This window comes from Miniopterus schreibersii, assembly GCF_964146895.1.
Source record: "Miniopterus schreibersii genome assembly, chromosome: 11".
NCBI classification, from domain to species: domain Eukaryota; kingdom Metazoa; phylum Chordata; class Mammalia; order Chiroptera; family Miniopteridae; genus Miniopterus; species Miniopterus schreibersii.
In genome coordinates, this window is record NC_138111.1 from 27,046,879 (window position 1) to 27,070,771 (window position 23,893).

Here is a 23,893-nt window from a genome sequence, read left to right on the forward strand (position 1 = left end):
GTCAATGCGAGGGCCTTTTATTGGGAATGAAGTAATCACACCCCAGAAAAGCTGCTACCCTTTGACTAAGCCCCGAGTCTCACCATTTTGCCTTTAAGCTGTTGTCTGATGTATTTTCATCCTTAAAATATTTGAAAAGGCTCCCCCAACTTTTGAGAATGAGCTAAGGGGAAGCTGCTGTTACCCACTACATAACATCCCTGTGCCTGTCTCCAATACAACCACCTTAGAAAACCTCAAAGAATCATGCTTCGGTATAGAGGGCGAGGCCTTAGATCAGCGGAACCTTAAAAGCCGGGGATGAGACGGAATGTAGTCCGGACGGAAATTGGACTTCCGCCCCGCACCAGATTTATGACTTCCGCCCTGCAGGGAATTTGCCTCCGCCTCCCCACCCTTCAGTCCGCCCAGCTCAGGTTCTGCGCAGTCTCCTGGAATTATTTGCCGTCTCTATGGCAACCCGGTAGCTGGTGTCTGAAGATGGAGACCCTTGATTCTACCGAGGAGGGATCGTGGTCACGGTGAGAGACGCAGCTCTGACTGCAGGCATTAGGGGACAAGGAAAGTCAGTGGACTTCCTCTGCCGAGTTTTGGACAATTTTGACGCATTCACTTTCTTTCAGATCTTTACCAGCACAGCCCAGCTCCGAAGGACTAGAGTCCTCTTCGGAACCGTTTCCTTCTTCAGATGCCGCTCCTAGGTCTGCCCTGGCAGCTGCAGCCGCAGCAGCTGCAGCTGCTGCTGCAGCCAGTGCAGCAGCCTCCACCGCCAAAGCAGCTGTATTATCTGCAAAGATCCATGTGCCCTATTCTGAGCGAAGCCTTCTCACGGATCCCTCCTCTGACAGTCTGATTGGGACGCCCTGCCCTGGACCCAATTTTACTCACAAGATAGTCCATGGGAGACTTGGCTTTAAGCCTGATGTTTCCTATATTGTTCGGGACCCTTGTACTACAAATGATCTTAGCTCTACCCCTGACCCTTATACTGGCTCTAGCTTTTTCCCGGTTCCTGGCCCTGGCCCTGGCCCTGGCCCTGTTCCTGGCTCCAGCTCTGGCCCTGGCCCTGTTCCTGGCTCCAGCTATGGTCCTGGCCATGGTCCTGGCCATGGCTCTGGCTCTGGTCAAGGCACTGATCCTGATTCTCGCCCTTGTCCTGCCTGTGACTCTAGGCCTGCTCCAGGCTCTGGCAATGACCCTAAGTTCAGGCCCTATACTGTTAAAAGCTTCAGAAATCCTGTGACAAACCTGGCCCCTAATTATGCCTCCTGGAATCACAGCCAAAACTGGGAGCCTCAGAAACAAACCTGGAAATTTTTGCCAGTACCAGAACCTGCTGCTGGAAGGCTATGGAAGCTGCCTGAGGTTGAAGGGAAGCATAAGGTTCTCAATGAAAGCCTATGGAAGCCCCCTGGAGTTGAAGGGAAGCATGAGTTTCTGAATGAAACATTGCCACGGGGCCACTCCCTTCTCTACAACTGGGAGGAAGAGGTATTAAGGTTTTGACCTGCTCCCTTTTCTTGAAGGCTGCCCCCAGTTTCCTGGGGGAGTAATTAGTGTATGATGAGAGTGGGTACCAGAAAGGATATGATCACTCAACTTGGGGCCCACAGAGAGCCACCAACCACCTGGATCAAGTCCCAAGCATGCAGGATGGCTCCGAAAGTTTCTATTTCCGACATGGACACCAAGGACTGCTAACTCTGCAGCCACAGTCACCCATACCCCTCAGCACCACCATGAAAGACTCATACCAGCCCCCAGGAAACCGCTATCAGCCAATGCAAGGTATGAAACATGAGGCAATGGACCAGAATGAGTCTACTAGTCAGAGAAAAAAGAGAGAAAGGGATTTCTAGTGGGACTATAGATTGTCCAGTGGGTTTAAGGGCAAAACCCCATGATTTTCCTCCTTTTCTCAACTTCGTTTATTCTGGACCTGCTTCTTAACCAGACTCCCTCACTCTGTCCACTCCTGCACTCCCACAGGAAAGCGTACAGCCATGCTGGAGATGCTCCTGTGCCACCAGATCTGGTGAGAGGCTGGGTGAAGGGGAAGGGGGGGAGGGACAAAAACCAGGGAAGAATGGCTTTGATGCTCCCATGACTGTATAGTAAAGAGGTGCAGGCAGAGCAGGAACCCACAAGGAAGCACTTTGAGATGGAGTCTGTGACACACCATGACTACCAGAAGGAGCTGGTGCAGGCAGGGCCTCCTGCCCCAAAAAAGGTGAGAACCCATCCCACCCCACATGTACAGCTGGGCTCGGGGGGGAGGGGAGGGGGAGCTGTGGGAAAGCAGCAGGCCCAGAGGTTAAGAGAGGGGACTTCACGCCAAGAGTTATTCAGTATTTCTCTCTCACAGCCTCATGACTACCGTAAGGAGCAGCCTGAAACTTTCTGGATACAGAGGGCACCACAGCTACCAGTGTGTGAGGGTGACTAGGTGTTGGGAGTGGGGGAGAAGGAAGGGAAAAGGCTGTTCTGTTCTGGCTTGGCAGAGAGTAGGATCTGTCCTCATTCTGGCATTCCTGCAGGGTGTCAGTAACATCAAGACATGGGACACGCCATTCCGGAAGAACTGCAGCTTCTCAACACCAGTGCCTTTGTCCCTGGGGGAGCCTTTGCCCTATGACCCTGAGAATTATTCCCACCAATTGGGAGAAATCTCTTCTCTTGGCTGTCAGGGAAGAGGGCAGGGTTGCAGAGGGGGTAGAACTGTCTAAGGGTTAAGGAGGGAAGTGATGTCTGGAATATGGAATCTACTTCTGTCTGTACTGGAGAGGTGGGGAGGAAGTGAATTCTGTTTGTACTTGGTGAAGGGGCTTTACATAAAGGGTTCTTTCTCATCCTGAGTCTGCTAATTCAGTGATTCCCTGAATTTCCATGTTCACACCCCATAACATTCCCTTGGAGTTGCCCTTAACCCAGACTATGACATCATGATTTTTTTTGTTTGTTTTATATTTGGCCAAAATATTCTGGTTTAGATACAGATATTTACAGAAGGAAGGGAAGAAGAGGACCAGGCCAGAGAGGGGCAGGTATATGTACAAGGCTGAGCTGCAAAGGTCAAGAACTTCCATATAAGGTAGGGTTTTTGTGCACGCTGGTTTCCATCTCATATGGCAATGTCCATTTCTGGTGTATGGAGAGATGATAGCCACTGCCTACCCAGGTACCAGCAGCAGGAGATTGTCTGACTTGAAAAGAATAGGGGTTTACAGGAGTCCAGCAGGTCCTTTCCGCTCTCCTAGGAGCCAGTAAGTTCGCATCTTTCCTTTTCCCTGGGAGCAGGGGAGTGGATATAATTCAGATTCTTCTGTGTTATTCCCTTTGTCTCCCTCTCTTCCCCCAGGATCCCCATAATCACTTTCATCCTCCTTTCCATGACCCCCTCCCCATGGCCTGCCATCACCTTCATCTCCACATCCCCCCGAAGCTCTAGCTGGAAGCATCCTAGCTCATCCAGGGCATCCTTGGTGGTAGAGGAGACATGGATCTTCAGGGCTGGGGTGGGACGGGGGAATGGTGGAAAGGAGAATAAAAGAAAAGGCAACAGAAGAATTGGTGGTGTTAGAGAGAGATTTACCCAACCACCACCCCTCAGGAGGCTCTGTCTTCCCAGTGCCCATGCGCCAGACCCTAAATATGTCCAAGGATGGGGCAGTCAGGAACTGTGGTTTCAGACTGAGAGATTTTGAGGAATTCTGAAAAGAAGAAAAGGGCAACACAGGTTGAGACTGAAGCTGAGATTGAGGGCTAACGTCTCACCTTGACCATTAGACTCCATTCGGGAAGCAGTGTTCACCGTGTCTCCGAAAAGGCAATAGCGGGGCATCTTCAGGCCAACAACCCCAGCACAGACTGGGCCTATGAGAAGAAACAGGTTGGGAGAACCTGGGAAAAGTGGATACTAGGGCTGGAGTGAGAGTTAACCTTACCCGTGTGGACCCCTATGCGTAGCCTCAGTTGGTCATGGGGTCGGTGGCGAATTCGGAAGGAAGAAACTGCATCCAGTAATGCTAGGGCCATACGAGCAATTTCCGGGGCATGGCGTTGACCATTTCGGCCTGGGAGACCAGATACCACCATGTAGGCATCTCCAATCGTCTCTACCTGATTGAGAGGGGGATTGAAATGTCACTTCTATCTGTATCAATGGGAATAGGGAAGAGTAAAAGGAGACAAGCTGGATACCACTGTAAGTCATCCTGACAACCTGGGAGGCCAGAACACTGACACTGACTAGAAAAATAAGGGTCATGGTCCTAAGAATAGGGGGACAAGGAAGGGGAAGTCAAGGGAATCTAAATCCTCTTGCTCCACCCCAGCACCTGGTGAATACTCGGTTAATGTTTGCTGAATGGACACTGTTTGCAACAGGACAGGGACAAAGAGGTTGCTGTCAGAAAATGGGAAGCAAGAAAACAAGACTGACCTGAAGAGCACAGAGGCTGGAGGAGGTCAAGTAGGCCCAATGAAATGGGCCTCAGACAGCATAAACTGTCAAAGGTTAGAAGACAGGTGCTTGGTTTTGTCAATTGTACTGAAGCTGTGTAAGAGAATGTCCTGTTTTTAGGAACTAAACACTGAACTGTTTAGGAAAAAGGGAAACTATGTCTGAAACTCACTCTCAAATGATTCAGGAAGTAATTATATAGATTTTTAAAATAAAACAAATGGGGGAAATATAAAAAATTGGTGAATCTGAGTAAAGGGTTTATGGGAGGTCTTTGTTACAGTTATAACAGAGATGGTAGAGTAAATCCAAAGGGAAGGGACAGGAATGGATATTTATTAACTACACAGTGTTAGGTAGTTCCCATATTACAAGTAAGACATCTGAGACACAGGGAGTTTCTGTTACTTGCCCAAGGCCATACAATTAGCCACAAAGCCAATATTCAAATAATTTTTACTCCCAAGCACAATACAGCCCACCCTGTGCCAAATCACTGACTTCAACAAAAAACTTTTACAACATAGTCTGTCCCTCACCCCAATGCATCATTCTGTACCCACATCCTGTATGATTCTTCCATGTCTGGGGGGATGGAGAGAAGAGAAAAGATGGATGGGTTGCATTTATACCCTTAGGAAAATTTAGCAGATGGGGGCTAAATATTGTAACGGTTCCAATTAAGGGAGCCTAAGGATTCCCAAGAAATTAGACTGGAACATACAGTTAGAGTGCCAGAGCCTCATTTGTCTACAAAGGGCACTCCAGCACTAGGATGCTGGAGACTCAGGAGGGAAAATTGACCATGGAACAGGTAAGGCATGTGGGGTTCAGGGAGACTGGGTTTTAAAGGGGTCTCAGTAGGAAGGTGGCCCCAGCTCTCACCTTGTAGACGTCAAAGTTGTCAATTATGGCATCAAAGCAGGTATACAGGTCGTTAAGAAGTGTCACCACCTAATGGATGGAAAAGTTGAGGCCCTGAGAATTGTGCCCAACTTTCTAATGATTCTTAACCCAAGAACCAGAACAAGATACAGGAACTCTAAAACAAATTAATCTTTCCTATTATCAAGGATCCCTATTACCCAGTGAAGTTCCCCCAGGTCGCTATCCCACCCCCTAATCTCACCCATGGTCTCACCTGCATGGGGGTGCTCTCTGCTGATAAAGCTGTGAAGCCAACGATGTCACTGAAGTAGATGGTAACACTGTCAAAGGCCTCGGCCTGCACAGTCTCTCCCCGCTTTAACTGCTCTGCCACTGAACTAGAAAGCAAGGGTGTAGTTTGAGCCAACTCAGAAAGATGATGAGATGGGGAGGACAGAAAGGAGTGTGTGGCTGGATCAGAAATGAGTTCTAACATGAAAGCTGAGCCTGGTGGAGGAGAAGGAAGGTGGCTGGGAAGACATCACGGTCTAGCACAAGGTAATGGGTGAGTGAAATGGGCTCCCTGGGGATGGTGGCTAAATGTCTCAAGTTGGGATTGTTCTACATACACTTGCTAGAGCAAAGGCATGTAGACCAGTGTCGTAAGAAGAAGGCAGCACAGCTCATTTGGAGACAGAATGAAAACAGTCTCTAGCCAGGAAGGCTCACTGTGGCCAGACGCAACAAAGCAGTGTTCTGAGAGTTGGGAGGCAAGTTAGGAGATTGATGAGGCAGAATCCAACAGAGCAGAATATCAAAGGAAAAGTCAGGAAGGGGGACAAAAGTCTCACTGGGGTAGAATTTGATAGAGCAGAGCCTCAGCCTTGCGTTTCTCCTCCAGATAGGCCTGTGTGCGTTCCTCCACCAGCTTCTCCAGGTTATTGGCATACTGCTCCATGCGCAATAGGAGGTTGTCCAGTATGCTCGTGCCACCCTCCCTGGGGGAGGAAGCAAGAATATAGTACCTGCTCCAAGATTCTCAAGACTCCCAGGACTCTTCTACCCAACCCACACTCTTGGCCCCGACCAGCCCCACCTCATCCATTAAACCTGATGAGGCTCTATCCCTGGGGAGCCCCTGCCCCTCAGTGCCCTCTCACTTGTTAAAACGGCGAATGAAGCACTTAATCTGTCCAAAGTCTGGCCGCTCAGCTGAGTCCTGGGCCCAACATCGCTCCATCAGCAAAACTAGTTCCTCATTCAGTTGGGTCCGGTCAATGCTAGGCCGGAAATATGGCCGCTGACCATTTCTGACCTTCTGAACAATCTCTGAAGGAGATAAAGAGTTTGGATAAAGAACAGCGCCTCCCCCCCCCCCCCCCAGGTAGAGGAGCCCCAGGCAGAGGAGGTTGGGCGTAGTAGATGACTGACTCTCACCTTTGGGGCTGAGGTCCAGGCTCTCCAAGTAGAAAGGACCACTGCGAAGTGCTATCTCCTGTAAGATGATCCCAAAGCTATAGACATCAGCCTTCTGCATTCCTGTGGTTGGCAAGGGGTTCCCACTGAGCAGTTCTGGGGCAGTCCATAGCTTCTCTGAAAAGAAGGAATAGGCTGGTCAAGTTCTCAAAAAGGGTATTCCCAAGACCACCTAGGCTCATTCCCACAATGCTCACCATACTGTCACTCCATCTCCCTCTCCCACCCTCCCTAGGTGGAAATGACCAGGGCTAGAAGAGCAATATAAAAGTGGGTTTGAGGGATGGGGGTAGGGGGAGGCCTCACTGGCATAGAGAGCATGGCTGTCATCAGGTTCAGCAGTTGATCGGAAGCTGGCCAGGCCATAGTCTGTGATTTTGAGCACAAAACGACTATCCACCACACAGTTGGAGGACTTGAGACTCCCATGGAATGCAATAATGCTGTTATGGAGAAAGGCCATGCCCTGCAGGACACAGATCAAGTCATGGGATTAGATAGTTTCTGGCTTAGGATACCCCCTTTTCATGAGATGGGCATTAACTAGCTGTCTAAAGATCTTGGGACCATAAAAATAGTAAGCTAATTGTGGAAGGCTTCCTGAGCACAGTTTCCACCGAGGAAGCAGGCGGAATAGGAGAGCCATCCCTTCTTTGTACCGTATGCAGACTATTGGTACTCAGGTACCAGGGGTAGGAGAAATGCTTAAGAGGAAGGACAAGGGTAGCTATCAGTTATTATCCTGGAAAGGGCAGTCAGTCTTCTGAGTAGCAAAGGGAACGGAACTATGAGGGTGAACTCCAAGAATGGTATGACACCCATGGTTGCCTCAGATGCATAGCCACTGTGTAGGAAGACATGGCTTAAGACCCAAGCAGGTATCAAGAGTGCCTAGATGCATCAAGGAAGACTAACTAGTTGTAAACTTTAATGTATACCCATGTGTAGGCAGGCAAGTCAGGATGCAGGAGGAAAGCGATCTACCAGCGGGGATGCTGGGCCAAAGAGAAAGTGTAGAAAGAAGTAAATTAGAAAAACCTAGAAAAAAATAAAAGCCTGGAAAATGGACCAAAGTAGGAGACAGCTGCCAAGCCAATGCAGAAGGCTGACACTTCTGGCCCCATGGAGCTGATAGGAGAGAATCTTTGCCTATACGGGATTATAAGGCAGGTCCTAAGAGGGCAGAGCAGTGTTTAGCAAAATGAAACCCTGGGACCCACCCTAGTCAGTTCATGTGGAGTGGAAAAAGGGTACAATGTTTCGTATGCTAACCAAAACACCTCTGCCTAAACTAAATTCCTAACACCAGCTTCTGTGACCTCTTCCTTTTTATTCTTTTTGATACCAACAAAACCTTTGAGAATCTCCAAATTTGTGAATACAGAAATGATTCGACTTCTCCTTTGTTCTAAATCACTTCTTTTTTTTTTTTAATCCTCACCTGAGGGTATTTTTTCCATTGCTTTTCAGAGAGAGTGAGAGAGAAAGAGAGAGAGAAAAACATCGTCGTTTCTCAGTGTGAGGGAGACACATCGACTGGTTGCCTCCTGCAAGCACCCCGACCTCAACCAGGGCCCGGGATTGAGCCTGCAACCAAGGTACGTGCCCTTGGCCAGATTTGAGCCCAGGACCCTTCAGTCCGCAGACTGATGCTCTAATCACTGCGCAAAACTGACTAGGGCCTAAATCACTTTTGCATCAAATCACTGTTCTCTCAAATCATGTTTTTCTTATATTTATCATCATACCTCCAGTTGGGCACCATATCAACTTTTTTTTAAAATATGTTTTTATTGATTTTAGAGAGAGGAAGGGAAAGAGAGATAGAAACATCGATGAGAGAGAAACATCAATCAGCTGCCTCCTGCACACCCCCTACTAGGAATGAGCCTGCAACCCGGGCATTTGCCCTGACCAGGAATTGAACCTGCAACCTCCTGGTGCATGGGACAATGGCCGGGCTACATCAACTTTTTGTCCTTCATTTGATGGCAAGCTTTCACACACACAAAAGATATTAAAATAATTTCATGAAAATTAAGCAGAAAAAATCAAAGCCAGCTTCAAGTGTGGTACGAATGATCTGCTAGTCTAGCTCATTGGCTACGGCACTTGTTTCTAAACACCTGTCAAACCCATGCAAGATTCAAATTGATACCCTTGCAAATTCATGGACCTCTGGGTCACCTGAAAAATAGCTGAAACATACTAATCAGAAGATACCAAAGGTTTATAATCATTGTCTTTGGTTTCTCTTAGTTTTATTAGTAAATGTTCTTTTTTACATTTCAGTTTTTTGGAACAAAAGAGAAGATATGCCAAATATTGGTCAGAGAGTAAATTATGAAAAAACTGAGATAGCCCGGCCAGGGTGGCTCAGTGGTTGAGCATCAACCCATGAACCTGGAGGTCATGGTTTGATTCCTGGTCACAGCACATGTCTGGGTTGCGGGCTCGATCCCCAGTAGGGGGCGTGCAGGAGGCAGCAGATTGATGATTGTCTCTCATCGTTGATGTTTCTCTCTCCCTCTCCCTTACTCTCTCTGAAATCAATAAAAACATTTTTTAAAAAGGAAACCTAAAAAAAATATATATATATATATTTTGAGACCCCATTCATCTTTTCCCTGCTGAGGGATTTTAATATAAGCTCTCGAAGGGTTAAAAAAAAATAAAAATGGAGATTTGAGATATCTAGGGCAGAAAAACAGAAACTCTCTACAAGTACAGGACTGTTTGTGGCAGATAAAACTCATTCCCCCCAATTAAAAACCTCAGACCCTTTTTTACCCATTATTACCCAACAATAGGAATAGGGGGATGGAGACTATGGGACTTTCAGAGCATAAGCAAAGATAGAAAGATGGAGGCATTTAAAGTAGATGAACTCTTAAAGAGGCGTATGGAAGACTCACCTTAACAAGGTCATTAATGAGTGAGTAGCGAAACATCCAGTCCAAGTTGATGCTGTCATTTTCCAGAATATCCTGGCAAGTGACATGAAATGGATTATGTGACTATCCTAGTCCCACTAGCTATCACCTGCAGAGAGTCAATGTAACTTTGGGTCTATCTCCCCCACCCCTGTAATCTCCACCTATCCCTCACCTGTAAACTCCCACGAGTACAATACTCAGTGACAATGCAAATGTTGGGAGGGTCTATGCAAGCACCAATGAAGCGAGTGAGATGGTTGAACTGAACATCTCTCATCTAGGGGGGAAAAAAAGGAGGAAGGAAAAGAGAATTGAAAAAGCTGAAAAGTAGATACAGAAATCGACCACTGTATGAGATGACCTTTCTCTTAATTGTACTTACAACTTAAAGTCGTTTATAAATGAATCCATTGCCCTCCTAGCCAATTTCACTATTCCACAGTCCTCCTCACTCTCTTCCCCATCCCTGTTTAGCCTTTGCCTTCAACCCATACACCTTTACGTACATGTTTGAGTTCAAACAGAACCTGCCGGGTCAGCTCAATGCGCTTCTTATTCACATGTTTGATGGCAACAACATTTCCCTGATAGTGGGAGTGAAAGGAGAAAAGGGAAAATTAATATCAAAAGGAGTTTCTGGGTGCTCAGAATACTGGAGAACGGTGGGAGCATCCAGGAGCTCAGCTGGACATTATGAGGGGCAGAGGTTCATGGGAAGAGGTGACAGATGGGGATGAGACAGGATGAAATGGTGGGGACCAGGGCAAGCGGATGACTGTTCACCTTGAAGTGACCGGTGTTGGCAAAGATCTGGTATTTCCCATGGGCTGTCATAAGCGAGCCGTAACTGGATCCCCGCTGGGGCCAAGGGCAACATGGAGGCGGAAGGATGAAAGGAACATTAGATGATGGTGGTAGTGCAGGGGCTATCATTACAGGCCAATGTGCTGGGAAAGGTCCAGGGTAAGAAAGGACAGGAACTCAAGGGAAAGCAGAGGGACAGCTGAGACGGGGGCTCACCAGTGACAGTGTGAGGCGACTGCCTGCACCTTTGTGATATCGCTCTGAATTGCCAAATTGCAGCTCTTCCCAGCGAATGCGCCACAACATGCTGGCCAGCTCCTTCTCCAGCATCAGTTTTCTGTAAGGACTGCACACCTCAGTTGACTGGCAAGCCCAATTCTACCACCCCATAAAGCAACAGTGGGGTTGCAGGGGCTTCCCTGCAGCTCCTGAAGCTGCGATTGTTACACCTGAGACACAGGACTGAGAGAGAAGGTGGCGTTCTCGGCATATCTGACACACGCCTTGTGTTCACTTAGAAATACAGAGGCTGAAGGAAAAAGTTGTTACTTGAAATGGTAGCATCCGTGGAAAATTCACCCCACTCAAAATCACTATTTAATATACTTAGTCTTGAACCAAAAGTGGGAAAACAACACTGAGGCTAAAAGACAACTAAAAAAAAGGCTAGAGAGGAGGACATTAGGTCTAAGAGACAACCACCAAATTAAGAGGCCTGCCCCCACCCCAGGCGGTAGGGCTCAGCCAGAAGGGTGGCAATGGGGAGAGAGGGACGCAGTCAGCGGAAAGCCCAGAACTCACCGGAAGATGAGGAAGCTGGACACGCCAAACATGATGAAGGTGATTCCTGTGCCCAGCGCCACAATGGCCAGAGTTGAAAGTGGAGCTAAAGGGGAGAGGGGGACCCTGAGAAAGACTGTGTGTGGAGTTGTAAGATGGGGAGGGTGATGCTCAGGATGCAGGGAGTAGACAGGTTTTTTGAGGGGAAGAAGTAAGGAGGGGTGTAGGAGTAGGGGTAAAAGTAGAGCTAAGGTGGGGAATCGTGAGGGCAGGGAGAAGACCGGGAAGTAGAGGGAGGAAGGATCTCTCCCAGTCCCTGCACACACCCACTTTTATCACAGGATGGGTCGTCCAAGTCAAAGGCACAGGGGGGATTGTCCAAGGGGGGTGCCCCTTTCACCCAGGGGATAGGCCGTCCCGTCCACCAAATCTGCTTCTCGGCTCCTGAGTAGTGGGCTGCAGGCTGTGAGGAAGGAAAGGACTGGGCCCACGGGCCTGCTCCCACCAGCCTCCTCCCCAGGACCCCCGTTACTTGGTTTCTCTTCTCCCCAACCTTCTACCCACCCAGGATGCAACTCCAGCAGAGAAAATAAGTCCCTGCCTCCAGTACCTCTGATTCTGCCCCATTGAACCCTTGAAAGCTGGACTTGCAAGGCCCACACTCTCCTTGTCTGCTCCCCCATCACCTGAAAGTTTCCAGAATCCAGGTCTCCCATGGCCCACAGGACAAAATCAGTCTCCCGGTCATTGTTCTTGTCCATAACAACCAGTCCAGTTACACCTAAGACAGAAAAGCGTAGCCCTTACATTAAGATCTACCTTAGGCCCCTCTCCTATCTCTACAGTCCCTCCAATTTCCCCACAGTCCTTCCCTGACCCTGTTTTGGTTTTTTTCTCTCACCCGAGGATATGTCTTTATTGATTTTTTTTTTCTTTGAGACAGAGAGAGAGAACATCAATGTGAGAAACATTAATTGGTTGCCTCCCTTATGTGCCCCAACCAGGGTTCGAACCTGCAACCTAAGTATCTGCCCTGACTGGAATTGAACCCGCAACCCTTTGGTGCATGGGACACTCCAACAGAGCCACCTGGCCAGAGCTCCTGACCCCACTTTTAATATGTGTCCACCTCTGCCATGTTCTCTAATCCCTACTAACTCTCCTCCCTGCTCCAGTATCTGTATTTTCTTCTGCCCACTTCACTCCTGAGCCTGATAGCAGCCCTCTGGCCTCCATCTGACCCTCTTTATTACCGTGGTATCTTCGTCCCTGCATTTTTTCCACAATTCGAAGTCCATCTTCCCGGGTGCCTCCTTCCTGGATTGTCTCATTCAGGACTTCAGCATATAGCAGGATCCCATCATAGAAGCAGCCGGCGATGAGGTTCATCTGGGGGTGGTAACTCCAACAGTGCTCTCCAAATACTCTGCCAGGCCCCCTTCCCCAGCCCCCTTTCCCATCACTGGGGTTTCCTTCTACCTTTTCTCTCTTCTGGTTTGCTTTCTTTCCTCCTCTCATTTCTAAGGGGCCATCCCTACCTCACTGGACGCTAGGGCAGAAGGAAAATCCTGCATGGAAGTGGACAGCCCTCAAAGTAGGGCTGGCTCCATGGCCACGACTTAATGCTGAGTTAGAGAGAAAAGCCTTCCCTCACAGCCTGGCCTGATTCTCAGGAAAGAGATCTACTCACCAGGGAGGGGGCCAGCTCCACACCAAAATCTTCCCGGGCTCTTATCAGCAGACGATTCTGGAATTCTTGATACTCAGGATTTGGGGGTTCTCGGTATGTGATAACCAATACCGTCTGTACCAGCAGCACATGGGGAAGAGTGAACAGGATATTCAAGATGGGCATTAGAAGAGAGGAAGCAGGAGAGGGGAACTTGTGAAATACACATGATATAAAATATACATGGATGTGTCTGAAGGCTGAGAGGATACTAAACTCTATGTTATGTGCCTGTTGCGGGGGGACAGTATGTGTAGTGTGTGTTTAATACATCTGGGGAGAGGGAGTGGCACACCTCCATGAAAGGTAGATAGGATGGTTCTGGGATGGTGGAGCCTGGAAAACAGATGAAGTCAACTCCATCCCTAAAACCCAGGCCCTCATCTTCCTGAAGCCCCTACCACAACCTAGGGGTGCCACAGCACTCACAGCATCTCTGTCCCATCCTTTCTGGGTACCTGTTCACAATCAAGAGGGCCACTGAGTAACAGGTCCTATCTGAGGTGTTAATTACTATTAATGTTATCAATAAAATGTTTACATTTCCATTTGGGACATTTGAACACAGTGCCTCCACCCAGTGAATCAAAGATATTTCAGATCCTATGACAACTGGGGGAAATACTTTGCGACAGTGATTCCATCTGTGAAAAACCATGAGCCCATTCATTTAACATGTGTGGAACACCTACCATCAGCAGCACGGTCCTGCATACTGGCGCGATCCTACACGTCACTAAGTAATAGACATGCATCACAGCGAAAACACATAGTCACACGCCTACACACATTTCACAGATAAGCTAATGACATATCTGGTCTCAGCCATGTACACATCTCACTGGCCACAAGTCGGCGTGTCTCTTCTCTCACTGGGCTGGCTGGCTGCCTTGTTCCCACTGGCCTCACACATTTCCCCTTTCTTAGCTGATGGACACACTGGCCTCTACCTCCACTCCAGTCCTGCACAATCACTGAGACCAGCCTCTGACCTGGACAAGAAACTGGCTCTGCAGCTTCAGGGAAAGACTTCAGATGAATATATATCGTGAAATGTGACATTGTGAAATGACAGATTTAAACCTAGTCATTTCTATCAGTTTTGTTAATTCCTGTTACAGAAAGCACATATAGATCATAGAGATACACATTGGTCACATACAATCTATTATATATCAATTCATTCCAGGTAGGAAATAATGAAGTCAGTTTCTTTCTTCTTTTTTTTTTTAATCCTCACCTAAGGATATTTTTTTCCATTGCTCTTCTGAGAGATTCGAAGGGAGAGGGGGGAACAGAGAGAGAGAGAAAAACATCAATGTGAGAGTGACACATGGATTGGTTGCCTCCTGCACGGGCCCCGACCAGGGCTGGGGATCAAGCCTGCAACCAAGGTGTGTGCCCTTGGCAGAAATCAAACCCAAGACCTTCAGTCTGAGGGCCGATGCTCTAACCACTGAGCCAAATCGGCTCGGGAGAGATCAGTTTCTAATGTACATTCATTATATTAGACTGGCGTTTGCTTTATGACATAATTATTCTTACTGGAGCACTTGGATGCTTGATCACACACTTCTAATACTCTCCTGCTCTCGGGAAAATTAAAAAGGAGGGAGGGACTGAGGATGGGGTTGGAAGGGCTCTTTCAGTGACACCTGTTCCAAGAATAAAAGAAAAATAGAAGGGTAGGATATTGTTGGCAAACAATGTAAAAAGTCAGTAAAAGAGCTGGAAGAGATTAGGTTTAACACAATTTATATTTCAACATAAAGGTTAATGATAGATTTTTAATGCTTTTTAAACACTTACTAAACCTAGAGAGGTTTGTTTGTTTGCTAGACTAGCAGTTCTCAAACTGCTTAGTCTCATGACTCCTTTACACTACTAAAAATTATTGAGGACCCCAAAGCGCTTTTATTTATTTGGGTTATATCTATCATATTTACAATATTAGAAATTAAAACCAACAGAAATTTAAAACACAAGCATGTTTCCCATAGCTGCCAGAGTGATGACATCATCACACGTCACGTAGCCTCTGGAAAACTCCACTGTACAATCATGGAAGAATGAGAGTGACAGAGGCAAATAACATCTTAGTCTAATTTTTAAAATAGTTTTGACTTCAGGGGCCCCCAGGATCCCAAGACCACACTTTAAAAACTGCTTTGCTAGACTCTGTTTTGCTGTGGTTACTAGCTACTTAAAAAAAAAAGAAGAAGAACTTCCATAGAGCCCCTGTGCTTGTGCCGGAGTCAAAGAGAAGAAGGTGAGGGTAAGTAACTGTGTCCCATTTCACAGTGGACCCCCAGTGGAAAAAACACACACGAAACAAGCAGAGGCTGCCATAAGTGGGCTTAGCTGTGGCTGGAAGCCAGGGGTGCACCCAGGAAACGTGCAAGCGCCTGCCGCTGCCTGGGGGCCCCCCCACACTGCGACCTGCTCCAGCAGCCAGCCACAGGAGGCCCTGTTAACTGTGGCTTAAAAAGACAAAGAAAGGTCTCCCAAAGAGGTTCGGCCTCACACACAGCCCTTGGTTTAGTGCTTGTTCCATTCTAGCTGCTGCTGTCTCCCATCTGGAGCACAATATCACCCTGGTCATCCAGGTTGTGACCTCTGCCTGGGCTTCTGACCCTGTAGTCCTCAAATGCTCAGCCTGGGCCTCTGGATCCTTAAGAGCCTGGCCATTTGCTCATTTAGTTCCACTGCGTCTGCTTATTTTTCCCTATGCTGGTTGATCATCTTGGTTTACAATACCTGCGAGCTCTACTCCTGTCCAAAGGAATTCCTAGCCCTCTCCCTGCTCCCCCCAACGTACATTTTAATTCAACAAATACGTGCTCGGCACATGGAATACAAAGATGAACATGATCCCTGCCCTCAAGCAGCTATCTAACATGAGCTGGGACCTTTCCTTGAGCAGGAGACCCTTCTGGAAACGCTTTGAGCATCTGCACCAAGGACTCCTCGCCTCTACTGCCACCTCTTTCAGACTGGCCTGGTTTTGGACCCGAGTGGGCCAGGTATCTCTGGAGTAGGGTGCTCTGCACTTTAATCCTTGGCTGGGCTGACGACCCAACTCCCCTTACCCCTGCCCTGCTTCAGCTTTGGAAAAGGAGGAGAGTAGCTTTGCCAGAGGACATCTTACCACCCAGTCACCCCCATCCCACCCCAAAGCTTTGGTTTCCCCTCAGCATATTCTTGACAGCCTCTCTCCCCTTCTGTTGTGTTGTAAGCAAACTCTTCCTCTTTTTCTGTCTGAATAATGCCTGCAATGAGTGGGAGAACTGAAAATTAATTTATATAACTGATTGTTAGCTGACAAGATCCCTCCTTCCCCTACCCTAAGTGCTGGGGCCCCTTGACTGATAGAAATTCTCACATAAGAAACAGAAATGTTCCTTCCACAGAGAAAAATACATCCCAAAGGCTATGGAATCCTCCCATCCAGGAGGGTCCTAGGGACCTTCTTTGATCAAACTAGCTAAAATACAATCCCCTTGCTATTTTCTTCTTATACCAGTCTATTGTCTTTTTTTTTTTTTTAACACATCACATTTTATTCTATATTTGTATTTATTTGCTTAATGTCTGTCTATCCTACGAAATGAAAGCTCCAAAAAAGAAGGGACTACATCTGTTATGTTCTCCACTGTACACCAGTACCTAGCACAGTGAGTGGGACATAATAGGTGCTCAATAAACACTAACAGGAAAAAAATCAGTCTTCAAATGAATCAGACACTGAAAAACTCAGTCTAACCTGGAGATTCAGGCATTGTTTCCTAGAAGGAAAAATAATCTATCTGAAGAACACTTAAGCATTACCCAGATGGACAAAGGTGAAAAGGTTGTTTTAGGCAAAAGTTATGACATAAGCAAAACCTGTCCTGCCACTGCCTATGTTCAAGTGTGACAGTCACAGACTCATACTCAGGCACGCAAACAGATGTCATTCACGGTCAGACACACATTAGTCAGTCACGATCGCATACACAAATATTACTCATGAAATCTTTTTCACTGGGAAAGGTAGTCACCTAAGACCAGCCCTCATACACATCTACTTAGAGTTAAAGAATCTCCAGGCTGCAAGGACCTTAAGGTTATCCCAGACACCATCTCAAATCCTTTTTGAGGAAAGGATGGATATGGGTAAATAATTAAGAAATACTTATGTACATAAGTTAGTGAAAAATTAGTGAGAGGATCAGAGAACAATTCATGGGTATGATCTTGAGAGGCAGAGATTTGGGGGGAGGGAAGGAAGAGTATTCCAGACAAAAGGATCACAGGTCACAAAGATGGAGTGGGAGGGACAGGGAAGCCCAGGGGTCGGAGGCTGGAATACTTGGCATGAAGGGTACTAGGAGGTAGACTGAAAAAGTAGGTTGAGGGCAGACTGTAGAAGGTCTTAAATGAAATAATGAGTTGGGACTTAATTCTGTAGGAAATAAGTCATTGAAAGTTTTGATAAGAGGAGTGAAATGAACAGAGTAATGTCAATTTGCCCTACAAATTGTTTCTCAAATCCATCTTTCCATTCCTGCTATCATCACCCTAGTTCAAGGTCCTATCACCTCCCTCCATTCTAACCTATTACAGGTGGTCTCACTGCCTCTGGCCTCCTCTTCTTCCAGTCCAACTCACAGACCACATTCAAGTCCAAGTGCCTTAATCTTAGGTTTGGAGCTCTCCTTAATTTGATTATACCTCTACAATATTATTTTCTGTATCCACTTCAGGTGAACTGTTCTTGCTTGCCAAATCAGTATCTTCTTGGTCTCCCAAACATGCCCATTCCAATCTTTTACTCTTTGCTCAGCCTGCCTGGATCCTCACTCACACTCTGACTAGGAATATGACATCTATCTTTAAAGTCACAATAGAGCTTCACTTCCTTTATAAAAGCCATCCCTAACCCCAGCCATACATACTGATTCTCCTTCCTCTGAACCACTGAAGTTCCTAGTGTCTGCTCCAGGACACATAATCATATCCTTTAGCACACTTGTATCTAATTGTATCACACCATGCCTCACCTCTCCAGAAAGGGTAGAAGCCCTCCTACCACCTGGGACCAGATCTTTTCCTGAACATTTCTCCCCCACACTATAGTCTACTACTGGCACTTAGGAAAGTCAGTGTTCTGGGATCTTGGGAGGTAGTCTGGGCAGACACACTGAAAAAGAGTCACAAAGGTGGGGAAGTAATAAAGAATGATACTAGGCTAGAAAAACCTCTGTTCATTTCACTCCTGCAGCTCACAATTCTTGCCCTGTTTGGGGGGTTTCTGGGTAGGGGGTGTCTTGTGAGAGACAGAGAATCTCCAAAGAAGCTCCACTTCCCCCACCTCCTTCAAGTTGGCTTAAATGATACCTGAAAGGCCTCTCTGAGGGCCTGGGCCTGTTCCCAGGTGCGATTGTCCTGCCAGGGCCGGCCTGCACGGAGACTCTCCCCAAAGACATCCAGGTAAAAGAAGACATAATCCCCATTGGTCAGGTTCTCCCTCTGGGCCTGAAGCAGGATCTCATGCAGCATCTCCAGAGGGCCGCAGATATATACAACTGGGAGCAGGTATACAACAGAGGGGCACTCTGAGAACGTCTCCAGGTCCCCAAACAGCCCCCTCTCTAAAACCATCTGCATTTCCATCTTTAGCAAGGAAGAGTGCCCTAACCTATCAACCACCCAACAGATGCTCCCCATCCCTCCCCCTTGGAGTATATGTCATAAGTACCCTCGGGCTGTATGAACCATCTGGCAGAGGTCAGGGCCCGACTCCAGCCCCCAGAGGAAGGGAGCTATCAGACTGAAGCTCCTTCTCTTCCCAGACCCCTGCCTGCTGCTCCCCACCCAGCCCTCCTCACTCCCCCACTTTGCCCTGCCTTTCTCTAGACTCAAAGGCACTGGCTGCTCAGAATTTCTCAGTGTGAGCTTTACTTGTCTTTCCCAACCCAGTCTGCTGAATCCCCAAGCCCATTTATAAAGGCATCACTGTTTTAGTGATTTATCATAGGCCCACACTATGGGGGTCTTGGCTCCCCAGTCTGATAGTCACACATTTTGAGTGCACCTCACTCTCTACTCTAGGGCACTCACATTGCTCCACAAATGCAATTTCCCCCCAACCCCACCTTCTCCCCCGACACATGCTTCAGCCCTCACACTATCTCATTCCTTGTTTACGTCTGCCTATGACGTCAGCAAGTTCCCATAATACAATGCCTTAGCCCTCACACAGGTGCCCTGTCCACACGTGCTGCTTGATAACCCAACCACCACAAACAGCTTCTCAACGCCTGTCTCCATCTACAGTTCCCCAGTGCTCAGCTCCAAGAGCGCAGCGACCCTCCTCCCCTGACCCTAAAATAGCCCGGGCCACACTCACTGCGCCCGTTGGACCGGATGAAGTGGGTGGCCTGCTCAGGACCCCCTGGCTCACGGGCATACACGTGGTGCTGCACACTGAGGTTGCTGCCCTGCAGGGCCTCAAAGACGCCCTCGATGGTGAAGTAGTGCGGCCGGTCGTCTGTGCGAGCATCCAGGTACAGCAAGGCAGCACGGGTAGTCCAATTGAAGTGCCCGTGTAATGTCACTACAAACTCACCCAGCTTGGGAGCAGAGGGGCCAGTGCGCACCAGGGTACGATAATGCTCATTCTTAGCCGCAAACCCAGAGGCCACAGCACCCGCAGTCAGCAAGGGAAGGTGCCAGTGAGAGGCAAAGCGGGCCACAGAGGCAGCGGGGTACACGCAACCGGGGCCCAACAGCAGGTCAGGGTCATGGTACAGCTTGAGGTCCACCGCGCGCAGTGGTGCCAGGTACTCAGAGCAGGCGCCATCTAGTTCAGAGCTGACAAACCGCAAGTCCACGGGCAGTGCCCTGCCCAGCGCTTCCACAGCTAGTGCCACAGCAGGACCCACCCGTGGCCAGGCCCAGGCATAGCTCAGGTTGTGTTCTGGCAGCACCACTGCCAGCGTCAGGTTCCGTGCCAAGGGAGGACGCACCCCACCTGCCAGGGCTGCCACCAACAGCAGGAGTGATGGCAGTGCCATGGGGAGAAAGCAGAAGTCCCACCCCCCCCAGAACCTGGGGCCACTCTGGCCTACCCTGGAGGCACAAGCACCACCCAGCCTGGAACCTGGGGAAGACGGCGGGGAGAGAAGTGAGGGCAAGCTAGACAGGCAGGGATCAAAAGTGGTGGGTGGGAGAGGAGGAGATGGAGGAAGGCCCAGGGTGGGTGAGGAGTGGGTCTGCCCGCCTGCCCAGGGCAAGGACCCAGGACCAAGAGCAGGGTGGCAGGAGGAGGACGGGCCGAGGGGGCTGCGACTAGGATGGGGGCAGTGAGGGGTGAAGCAGGTTTTTGAATCTACAGTTCAGAAGGAGAAGGGGATCCGAGGCTGGGATGGGGTGGGGGTTGGGGGGGAGGCTGGTAAAAAGAAAAGGCCTGGGGGTACCTCCCAGCCGAAGGGGCTGGGAGGGCAGAGAGCGGCGACCACGGGGGTAAGGTGGGAGGGGGCCCGCACCGCGGCAAGACTGGGACCATGGGCGGGCGGGGAGCGAAGCGAGGCCTGGGCCGGAGGGGAGACGGGCAGGGGTGAAGCTCCCTGGGAAGGCTTCTCCTGAAGCTCCAGCTCGGACTAACGGGCCCAGGGCGCTGGTCCCATCCGGGGCTGCGGCGGCCCCACCCGCGTCCCAGCTCCTCTCTGCTCCGCTCCGCCGGGCCCGGGCTGCAGGCGCTGCCCGGCGCTTCCTCCCGCCCCCCGCCGGGGCCCCCGGCGCCGCTCGTCCAGGTCAGGTCGCCGCGGCCCGGCCCGTCTCCGCTCGCTGCGCCGGCGGCGGCGGCGGCCAGTGTGACTCCCCGGGCGAGCTGCCCGCCCCGCCCGCGCCTCCCCGCCCCCTCCCCGCGGCCCCGCCCCACCCTCCGGCGCCTGCCGTCTCCCCGCCTCCACCCCCCAACGGGGCGCCAAGGGACCTCCCAGGTCTCAACCCCCCGGTGACAATTCGGGGGCTCCACCCGGGGCCTCGCAGGCCGGCGAGGTTTCCGGGTGTCCCTTCACTTTAAGGGCCTACCCCTGTCTCCCCCAGGCCCCTGGGCTCGCTCGCTCTCTCCATCTCACACTGTCCTACCGGCCCGGAGCCTCTCTTCCCACACCCCTCAGGGGCCCTCCCTTGTTAGGGTCCCCTCTCCTAACTCCGCAGGGTCCCTCAAACACTCCAGTCTCCAGGAAGCAGCCAGGAATCCCCAACTATTTGGAATCTTCGCGAGTCCTCCACCTAGGAAACCATACCACCCTCCTCACTGCCAGGAACCTCTCGCTCCTGCACCAGTAAGACATGCCTGCCGGCTGAAGACTGGCCCCTCCAGGACCAAGAGGCGCCCAGGATCGATTTTTCCTGCGTTCTTACAATGCCCATGAGTCTCCTTCTTCCTTAGGACTCAACACTCCTCCGAGCTCCCTCTTCCCACCCCATGCCCCCCGCGTGCCCTCCGTGTCCTTAGAGGCCGGCCCGCCACAGCCCACTGGGCTCCCACCATACCATCTGCTCCAGGGCAGGAGCCCAGAACAGACTCTTGTCTCTTTTGTGTCGCGACACAGCACAGGCTAGCACCCGATAAAAGCTCATGGATTGACTAAGCAGAACAGTCCCCCAGCAAGAGAAGTCTACTGTATCCCCCTTGGGTTCCACGCCACTCCCAAGCTTCCAACCTAGAAGGCTCACCCCAGATACCCCATATCTGGAGTGCTGATCTGATTCTGAGGAACAGCTTGCGAGGGGTGATATCATGATTGCTGGGAGGGACTGCTATGGGACCTTGGGGAGTTTTTCTCAGTTGTCATAAAGGACATGCACATAAACCCATTCTCCTCCCCCTGCCAAGAGCCACAGTTTGTCTCCCCCTTCAAGCTGCTTCTCCAGAAATCACAGCGCCAAGAAGCTGAGAGAGCTTCTGGGTAGTGGGAGGGAGGCCAGGGTGGGAGTGCGGGGAGAGAGGAGGGGGTGTAGTTTCTCTGAGATGAAGGCGACACCTAGTGGTTTTTGGGGGAAATTTAAGGACAATGCTATTTTATTCTTAGGTACGCTATTTCTTTATTGAACACTGGCTGCCTGGCACAGTGGCAGGGAGGGGTGAATTAAAAGGAAAAAAAAAGGGGGCTGAATGATGCAGCCCTTCCCTTTAAGGAACATATAATTGGGTCCCTGAGGGTCCAAGACCAAAGGCAAGCCCCCCAACAACTGTCTTTTGCCCCAAGCCCAGTAGAAGTAGAAGTAAGCTCCTTTTTTAACAAGGAGGGATGGCAACTCCAGTTCCAGCTTCCAACACTGGTAGTGAAAAGGATTTTCGTTTTCTCTGAGCAAGGAAAAGAAGGATAGAAGGGTGATGGGGAAAGACATGGCCCTAACTTTAGACCAAGCCAACCAAATAACACTTATAAAGCAACTACACACAGCTTAATGAGAGAAGCAAATCCCAAATGACACAATCTCTGCCAGAATCACAGAATGTCAGGGCTAGGAGGAATTTTATAAATATGTTGTTCAGTCCCCTCTTGTAAAGATAATTGAAACTGAGTCCCAGAGGGGGAAGTCACATAGCTTCCTCCCCCAACCCGACTTGGCTTTTAATAACAGAGCGGAGACTAAAATCAGGTTTGCTGGTCTCTAAGGTGGAGCTCTGTACAGCTATCCCACTGACTCATGGAACTCACCATGTGAAGCCAACCTTACAGGGTAATGGCCACTGAAGACCCAGACAAGTCTCTCTGGAACACCTGCAGACCCAGCTAAGGACCAATCACCACTGTTGCCCAGACTCCCAAACAAGTTCAAGTGAGTGGTATGTCATTTCAAGCATCTTTCTCACTCCCTCTTCCTTCCAGCTGGCCACTAATACTAAAAAGGGGGAAAGGGCAGAGAAAGAAAAGTTAATCGCTTAATGTATGAAAGGCAGTAAAAAGGTTTTGTTTTTCATTTGGGGAAAGAGGGTTGAAAATGTTAGGTAAATGAAAACTTTGGTTACCTATACATTCGAATTATCTAAGTCATCACTGCTCTCACTGATGTGGACAGTAAGGTTTTGGCTATATTTGGTGACTTCACTGCAGCTCATACAAAGCCTGGGAAATCTAAAGATCCTGCTGGCCTGAGTAGCACCCAGTTAGGATCCAACTTTCTCTCTGTCAGGTTGATAATGCCTCTTTTGCAGACACCATCTATAATTTCTTCTGCGCCAGGGCCAGCCCAAACACCTCACTTTGAATCCAGAACAAAACTGTGGAACATCAGATCAGCTAGCTGCTAGACGCTGCTGTGGTTTCCAAGCTGCCCTGTTCCTTAGTGGAAAGAAATCCTGACCTCAGTCACTCTCAGGCCTAAGGAACCTCAAGACCCTTGCTAAGTCCTGTAACCACCGTAGGATTTAGGCTCATGCTGATCTCCATGACAAGCCTTGATGCTGTAAATTGACTCCCAGTTCAGCACTCAGCGGTTTTATAACTTACCTGATGTTACAGCTAACTCTGGACCCTCAGGTTTGCTCTACACCAGACAATGCCTTGGGTCTATGATTCCAGCGAAACAAAACACCTTCCAGCCTTCTCTCTGCTTGACTCACCTGACTTGCTGAACAAGGCTTTGATTATATGTGATTGTCTACTGCACACAAGACAGACAGGTCCAGGAGAACCTGCCAACAGAGGGAAGAGAACAGCCATGGAAACTAAGATAAAATGAGGCAGAAAAGATACATTTCAAATGCAGCATTTCAATAAGGGAGAGGAGGAAGCAGTGTAAAAAGAGAAACATAGTGAAATATACTGATGACAAAGAAAA

General features: G+C 49.3%; 2 protein-coding genes across 5 annotated transcripts; one reads left to right on the top strand and one right to left on the bottom strand.

Moving 5' to 3' along the window:
- Positions 1-230: 230 nt before the first annotated feature.
- On the top strand, positions 231-2,862 carry SPAG8 (sperm associated antigen 8). The gene is made up of 7 exons (XM_081152414.1): positions 231-521; positions 624-1,491; positions 1,614-1,788; positions 1,990-2,035; positions 2,116-2,230; positions 2,366-2,428; positions 2,538-2,862. The coding sequence occupies exons 1-7, from the start codon at positions 301-303 to the stop codon at positions 2,724-2,726; spliced, it is 1,677 nt and encodes a 558-aa protein (XP_081008540.1). The 5' UTR covers positions 231-300; the 3' UTR covers positions 2,727-2,862.
- A 107-nt stretch (positions 2,863-2,969) lies between these two features.
- NPR2 (natriuretic peptide receptor 2) lies at positions 2,970-20,367 on the bottom strand. 4 transcript variants are annotated; one of them, XM_081152411.1, is made up of 22 exons: positions 19,446-20,367; positions 18,434-18,621; positions 13,016-13,129; positions 12,579-12,714; positions 12,012-12,106; positions 11,656-11,788; positions 11,347-11,431; positions 10,762-10,882; positions 10,525-10,599; positions 10,248-10,325; positions 9,914-10,018; positions 9,721-9,792; positions 7,112-7,271; positions 6,767-6,922; positions 6,490-6,658; positions 6,181-6,327; positions 5,604-5,727; positions 5,348-5,416; positions 3,945-4,119; positions 3,775-3,873; positions 3,419-3,510; positions 2,970-3,287 (listed from the first exon to the last, which is right to left on the bottom strand). In XM_081152411.1, the coding sequence occupies exons 1-22, from the start codon at positions 20,110-20,112 to the stop codon at positions 3,222-3,224; spliced, it is 3,126 nt and encodes a 1,041-aa protein (XP_081008537.1). In that variant the 5' UTR covers positions 20,113-20,367; the 3' UTR covers positions 2,970-3,221. The 4 variants fall into 4 exon arrangements, with proteins under 4 accessions (XP_081008537.1, XP_081008536.1, XP_081008539.1 ...); XM_081152410.1 differs by having other exon boundaries at positions 10,762-10,891; positions 19,446-20,210; XM_081152413.1 differs by lacking the exon at positions 10,525-10,599 and having other exon boundaries at positions 19,446-20,210.
- Positions 20,368-23,893: the final 3,526 nt, after the last annotated feature.